This window comes from Pecten maximus, chromosome 5 (assembly GCF_902652985.1).
Source record: "Pecten maximus chromosome 5, xPecMax1.1, whole genome shotgun sequence".
In the NCBI taxonomy this organism is placed as follows: Eukaryota; Metazoa; Mollusca; class Bivalvia; order Pectinida; family Pectinidae; genus Pecten; species Pecten maximus.
This window is the reverse complement of record NC_047019.1, coordinates 7,519,847-7,527,748: the sequence shown is the minus strand read 5'-3', so window position 1 is coordinate 7,527,748 and position 7,902 is coordinate 7,519,847. Positions and strand designations below refer to the sequence as shown.

The 7,902-nt window shown below is 34.7% G+C and overlaps 1 protein-coding gene across 1 annotated transcript; it reads right to left on the bottom strand.

The window, feature by feature from the left end:
• Positions 1-230: 230 nt before the first annotated feature.
• Positions 231-7,658, bottom strand: LOC117327018 (ras-related protein Rab-21-like). The gene is made up of 6 exons (XM_033883826.1): positions 7,358-7,658; positions 4,893-4,952; positions 4,180-4,287; positions 3,426-3,544; positions 2,721-2,809; positions 231-976 (listed from the first exon to the last, which is right to left on the bottom strand). Exons 1-6 carry the CDS (start codon positions 7,496-7,498, stop codon positions 858-860), a joined length of 636 nt encoding a protein of 211 aa, XP_033739717.1. The 5' UTR covers positions 7,499-7,658; the 3' UTR covers positions 231-857.
• Positions 7,659-7,902: the final 244 nt, after the last annotated feature.

The following is a 7,902-nucleotide window of genomic DNA, read 5'->3' as shown; positions in this document are numbered from 1 at the left end:
ACGGAAAACAGCTGCATTTTGGAATCTTAGCACGTGCGTCAATTCGACTGACCTACTTCAAAGTGAAACAAAGTTAAAAGGCGAACATATTTCTGTCATTTTTGACACCGTTTCACTTCAAAATGATTATTTTTGATGATTATTTTTTTATTGTTGCAGGATAAATAGAATATATTGTCAGTGTCATAAAATATAAGCTGTATTTTTTGGCTCGGGACAGAAAGACAAAAGTAGCTCGCCAAGGCTCGCCACTTTTGTCTTTCTTTACCCTCGCCAAAATACAGCTTATATTTTAAGACACTGACCATGTATTCTCTATATAAATACCACGATAAGGGATTGTCCTGTACTACGGTACACTGATCTCAGGTAAGTAACAATTCAACCTCATCACAAGTATAAAGCAGATAACTCATGCTTCATAAGAAATCTGTGTCCATCCAATTTATCAAATTTTAGTCAGATTAATATATATGGGGTCATTTAATGGTAATTATTGTATTTCACAGGATGTGAATTCTACATAGCAGCGGCCAGACCTTTAATAACTATAGAGCACAAATTCAACACTAATCAAATTGAAGATTGTCCATGAAAAAATGCAAGAATAACACTTGTTCACAATATCCGAAGGCTTAATCTTCATTTGATATGTAATTGCTTCCAAACTCAAAGTCTACATCACTTTTCCAGATATTTTTGAGAGCATTGAAGGACAGGCCACAAAAACCTTCCTCGTAAATGTTCCTTTAGGCCATATCATATCATTCAGTGTGGAAAATGGCGATGCACTTCAGGTTCTCAAAGACAATATGTTGTACTGTGCAACTACAATGGCAGTCCCTCCCTGGTGACAGTTACCCACAACAACCCCCACTAGACTGGGGTTGTGGCTCGTCGTCATCAACAACCAACACACTCTTTCTGCTACTCTTCGAGTTCTTCTGGCTATCCTCTCCGGCTCTCTGTATCATAGCTGCAATGACAGGATGTTTATCGATTATGCAAATTTGATCGACATAAAAAAGGCAGTCCATATAAATGCATAATTTGGTAAAGTCACATTTTCATCAAAGGCAATCTCAACAAGTCATCAAAACTCCAAAATCACAAAAATTAATAGCATAAAAACACTCATTAATTCTCAAAATTTTATCTATTTTAAGTGCTCATTATCTTCAATATTAATATGAAATAGCAAAAATATTATGAATTCATTAAGAAATGAATTTAGAAATGCTTATTTCAGAAACATTACCTTTGGGTCAGATTCTGCCTATAAAACAACCTTACCTACATGTACATGTATATACATAAGTTTCAAATGGGATAAATCCTAGGCCTCCTTTTCTGTTAGTACATGTAGTAAGAGGCCCAGCAGGCCTGCATCTCATTATCATCACTCTGAAGAATGTGCCGTTAAACTTCTTAACTATTTGACCCCTCTAACTTGTAAACTGTGTCCAGGTTATTTCTTTGTTCATCACCGATAGCTACTGCCATGATTATATTTTGAGAAGCCTTTTCAATGTTTAAACTGCTTCAACTTTGAACATGAATACGGGTCAAGAGGATATTTCTTTTTTCAAAATTTGTTGGGCTTTCTCTCAGGAATCTACTGGCACCATATTGTTTTTAACGTCTTTTGAATAATTAGAAGAAAATTTCTTAAGGTTTTTTTTTGACAAAGATGACCTTTCCATTTTCAATAAGGCTAAACCTCACTTCTTTCTGCAAACTTCTCACCAAATATTGTGATTTTATGTCTTTCAGTTAATCAGAATAAGCTGTTTCATTGTTTGGTGTCTGTATTCTGAATACAGGTCAGTCATTCATTTTTTCAGCAAAAAATTGTTGAATGTCATCCAAGAAGAAACTACTAGGAAAATATTATGATTCTAGGCCTTTAAAATTTAACATCAAAAGAAAATGCTAGAGTGTTTTAACAAAGCTGACCCAGGTGACCTTGAATATGGGTCAAGGTCATTTCTTTTTGCCAAATTTGTGGGACTTAAGCTATAGACACTACTAATGTTATATCATGACATTAGGGTCTCTTGGATAAAATTGCACCAGGCACAGTGACCACGATGGATGGTAGCTATAGTCCGAGTTTCCTCTGACCCTGACACCACGTCTGGTGTACGGCCAAAGCGCACTACGATATGAAAATGTGGAATTCTCCGGCACTGTTTGGTGTCGCCAGGGCGAGTAAAAACCCAGGTCCGATGGCCCGGGGCCAGTAGATTTGGTCTGTGGGCAAGTAAATATTGCTGACCACTTGTCCGATTGGCAAGTGCAAAATATTTCATTCTTTTTACATTTCCCCTAGAGTAATTGAAGATACTACTAATTCAGTTTAATTGGACCACTATGTTTCACCTTTGGGCATGTACTTTTGAACCTAAACTTGCCAGAAGGACCAGTGATGCTGGAATGTTTCTTCCAGCTCTGGTCGCTAAGATTTTGGTGCAGATAAAATAAAATCGGGCATGACATAACACCTACCTTACATATATAGATAAATGATATATTTATTTACCCCACATTTTCATATAGTAGTGCACTATGGCCCTACACCAGACATGGTATCAGGCCAGAGAAAACTTGAGCTACGATGGATGGGTGCCAAACCTTTGCACAAGCTCACTTGCCCCACTGACAAGTTAGCTGTTTTTAATGGCTTTGAAATCTTCAAAACAACATTGGCCGTAACTCACCTTTACTTAAATCAAGGAACAGCTCCTCAATACCTTTGTTAAGCTTGGCCGAAGTGTGAAAATGCTGTGCTCCAACTGACGTTGCATACCTGTAATTATACAAAAAGTCATGAATGGAAATATGTTACATAAAAACAGACTGTCACACAAAACTATACCCCTCAAGGCCTTATCAATGTAAACACCCAATGTGAATTGTTCAGGTTTTTATCCAATATAAGGGATCTTAAATAAGTGGCTATGTAACATAGAATTTATTAAGGCAAGTGGCATATGGAAATATTTAACAGGTTTACTAGATTCCATAATACAAAGCCACTAGTGTAAGATTCTGTTTATCACATAACTCACATTGTTACAATATAAGTTAAATCATTACAATTTATTTTTACACAAACAGACAAATTTGGATTGGCAATAGTTGTGTAACATCACATATTCATTGTGACGTCATAAAGTATTTGTGACATCACAATAGTAGTATAAACATGTGTCTTATGATATTTATAACATGGCAGAACAGGCCAGTTACATGTGATAAAACCACTCCACAAACAGATGCAGAGGTTGAATTAACTGATAATGAAATTTTTTTGAATTTTTTTTTTTTAAACTCCTTAGAAAGGAGTATGTACACTTTACACTGTAAAGTGACATACTGCCTTAAGTAAGAAACGTATGTTTTTGCAGACTTTAGTTACTTACGCCTCAGCCTCTGCCACAGATACATGTCGCTCCTTTTCTAAATCTATTTTGTTACCGGCTATACATAAATTTATATCATTTCCCAGCATTCGCCTCAGTTCTTTCACCCAATTCTTCACCTGTAAACAACAAACAAAAGGCCAATGGGCCTTAACATTCATCAGACTATAACGACCTTCACCGGTAAATAACAAACAAAAGGTCAATGGGCATTAACAATCATCATACTATAATTAGGGATAGTATATACGTAGGAGCAATAGGTTGAACAATTCATAATTCCATCAGTATATTCTGAACAAGTTTCAACTAAAATCCACAGGCAGAAATGTCAACTATTTTACAATATTACTGCCACCACCTGAGCTTGTTTATGTCAAACTTTCAATCACATCAAAACCAAAACACAACTCTTTGTTGGCTCAATGTCCTGAGCATTCCCACCATGATGACCTAATACAGTCATCCCCATCAGCTCATCTATTTCTTTCAAATACATGAAAAGCAACTATAAAATGTCATACCCTTCTGAACTTAAAAGATTTTATTCTGTTTTCTGTTCTAATTTGGGGACATTAAAAACAACAAATCTAATCTGCTATCTCATTACACCACACTGGATCTGTATCTCTGTTACATATTCTTTAACACATGAGGGCTTTGTGTCTGACCTGATGACATTGGATGTTAAGAAAAACAAATACTTGTAAACAATATGCTTCCTGTTACTTGTTAATTTGTTTGATAACTTTACCTTCTGGAAGGAATCTTCGTCTGTAATGTCGTAAACCAGAATGGCTCCATTACTGTCTCTGTAATATATTGGTCCCAGGGCATGGAATCTTTCCTGCCCTGCAGTATCCTGAAAACAGCACACATAATTTTCCAATATGAATTCTTATATTCATATGTAAGTCTATTTTAAACAATTGCAAAACAAGTTATACCTACTTATATCAATCATGCTTTTTGGCCTGGGGAAAACCCATTAGGTCTGACAGGTGACCCCATCCCTTTCCACGTTCGATCAGGGATGAAAAGAAACACTTGCCTATAGCTAGAGATAAAAGGCAAGTGTTTTATCTACCTAGCAAGTTTCACCAAAATCAGATAATTCCTTCAAAAGATATTGTGCGGAAATTATAGCGAATCCGGATGGACAGAAGCATTTGCATATCCCCTGCCAACTTTGTTGGGCAGCCATAAAAATTTTTTTTTATAAAAACCCAAACGATAAAAAATCTGTTCGGAACCAGAAAATATATACTCAAACTATAAAGGAGATACAGTATTCACAGTGATGGAATTGGTTTTCACTAATAATGTTTTGTGGTAAAAGATTCTTTTGCATGTGGATAATCAAACATCAATAGGAGATAGCTAGACTGTATGCGACATGCAAAGTTTTCACTAAAGTTATATTTGTTTATAATCTTATCCTTTCATCAATATAAAGAAGGTACTTACCCATATTGATAAATTCACTCTCTTCCCTCCAATATTCAATTTCTTATTTAGGAAGGAAGCCTAATTAAAACAAAGGTAAATTACAGAATTAGTGATGGGAATTCGAATCTGATAAATATATAATCAGAAATTTGAAATCGATTGATCATGACTATTGATTATAAATGGTTTTCTAAATAGCACAAAATCGCCCTTATGTAGAAAATTTATATGTACATTTATAACATGTTTGACTTATTGTTATCAATAGCTTTAATATACTGAACACAAACAAAGCATTTAACAATTATTCACACTTATCATAATCTCCTTAATTACATGCATTGTAAGCTCATGATCAACTACTTCTTGGTTCGGTAAGATTTATAAAATTATGTGAAGCAAAAGATTTAAATTTAGGAACATTCCAGAAATTTCTGATTTATTACATTTTCAAAATCATCGATGATTGGTTTTTATTAGCATTATTATAATTTTTTTTTCTTATTTTTTATCATCAGCCCACCACTAATAAGATTTGTTTTCATGTCCTCGTAACTGCAAGGTTCATGAGGAAGAGGTCCTGAATCGCTCACATGGCAAGTAAAAAATAATGGTAATATTTTTTTTTTATATTTCAAGTTTTCATGTTGACCTTAAATGTTAACTTAGTAATGTTTAAGGAAATTCAAAACATTATTTCTAAGAGGTGATATGTCCGATTCACTGATGCTTTTTCAATTGCATTTTTGGTGAGTCGTAGTGTAGGGTTTTACATTTGATGTTGATCTGTTAATAGAATAAAAATTATCTCTGTTGGAGAATATATATATACCCACCCTAGAGATGCAAGCATGATAACATCGTTGAGGTCTATTAAATACATATACTTTATAATACTGACAAGGAAAATCTTTTTTAAAAACTCAGCAACAATAAAAAAATATTTAAAAACTATAAAAATAGAGCCTGACCTCAAACAGAGTATTTTCAGTTTAAGAATGGTGAATTATATATAATTAGAGGAACCATCTCCCTCATCAGTAGTTGAAGCTCCCCACACCTGACGTTAAACATTGAGTAATCATTATATATGGACACTGGTATATAGTTCCGCCAGTGTACGAAGAGGTTACAGAAATGATCTAGATATAGCCGCATAAATAGAAAAGAAAGTAGCACGCATTTGCTTGATTAAATACGAGAAATATATATATATGCTAGTTGAATTGATTTCAATACGATTTCCACACTCACAATATCTCAGTAAGGGTTATATATATGACAATATGTGAAAGTGGGATTAACGACAGGTAACCTATCAAAAATACGATTTCAAAATCATCTTGGTTTATCTTCTGGGCAGTTTATTACAGTACTACATATGACACGATTCATATGTAGAGTGGGGGTACGTAATTTCGCACACTTTCGGTATGTTTTTACATACATTTCCATCAAATCAATTTCAAATCAAGAAAGAACACCTCAAATTGTTAGATGTACAAATGCTTCGTAACATACAAGTGTGCAACCTATTATGGGCACACGTATCACTGCGCATGGGAGCTGTTGTTAACTTGTGTTTATTGCTGGGTTTGAAGACGATCGGGAACATAATTTCGTACACCCATCTAACTTCTTTAATTTTGTTGGTAAAAATAGTTTTCAGCCATTTTGTAGACAAATTAAACAACATCCTAAACTAAGATAAAGCCCAATGCCATGATTAAAAAAATCTTTAAAAACAAAATAATGCAAAATTGGAAAGTGTCAATTTACCGCCATTTTTGCTTTAATTAATGGCCGCTCCCTACGGAGGTAATTTAAACAAGGCGTCAAAATGACTTGGTGTCTGCAGGTCAGGGCTGTTATTAGTTATACTTGGTGGATTTGTATTAAGTTTTGTTTATAATCTGATCAAATTATATTTTCCTTAAATATCTGCAAATTCACATGGCAATCAACAACTGGGATTAATTTAAATAAAATATTTAATCATCCGGTATCAATTTTATCGGAAGAGAGTCGTATAAGTTAAAATTTGTTTTCAAAACGAACTTATAATTAATCTGAAAAGATGTACTTAAAACGGCAAATGTTCCACTAAAGGTTGGCATTAGTCAACATATAAACAAAAAATCACAGTCCTCGACCACTTGGAGGAAAAACGCAAAAAAAAAAACGTCAGGTGTGCGAAACTACGTTACCCTTGCTCTACATATATTCGGGAAACCGAGCCCCTGTAGTGTAGCGGAACTGGACCGGGCCGATCATCGGCGACCAGGTAGCTCAATCGGTAGAGCATCCGGCTAGTGTTCGGAGGTCCCGGTGATCGACCCGGTCCAGTTCCGCTACAGTAGTATGTATAATATATTTGTGGTGAAATTATGTATAACGTATTACGGGATTACAACTAGTACGTTACCCTTTTACCACGAGTATCAAGTATTACTTAATAATAATACAAATAAAAGTTTATGCACCTGTAATGTGGTTAAATGTTTGTCGTTAAATTTGTTCTCGATGTATCGTAAAACAAGTGACGTTTTTCCTACACATCCTTCTCCGAGTAATACCACTTTGAACGAGTAATTACGTCCTCCACCAGAACTGGCACCAGCCATGGCAGACCATAAAGTTCTAGATGAGATAAAATCGTCCCGTGAATCAAATTTGCCTCTTCTGTTCCATCAATGCTGTTGTTCTAATACAATATTGGATATGACAAATTACCAGAAATACATAACATGGCGTTTTCGTTGATATTTGTGTCACATGAGCAAAGTCCATCGAATTTCTCTTGCTTTTCCGTTCGATAGAATACTCGGTGGAGAAATGCTCCGAATGGCATATTTGTCTCTTAAGATGTTACAAATATCAAAATATTATACTTAAAACATTGAAGTATGCGAATTTTTGTACACTTTTCCGTAAAAGTATGCTCAAATAATTTATCAAATCTAAATGAATCGAAAATTATTTACTTTCTGAAATACTGACGAGGAACATAATACTTCCGCAATGATTT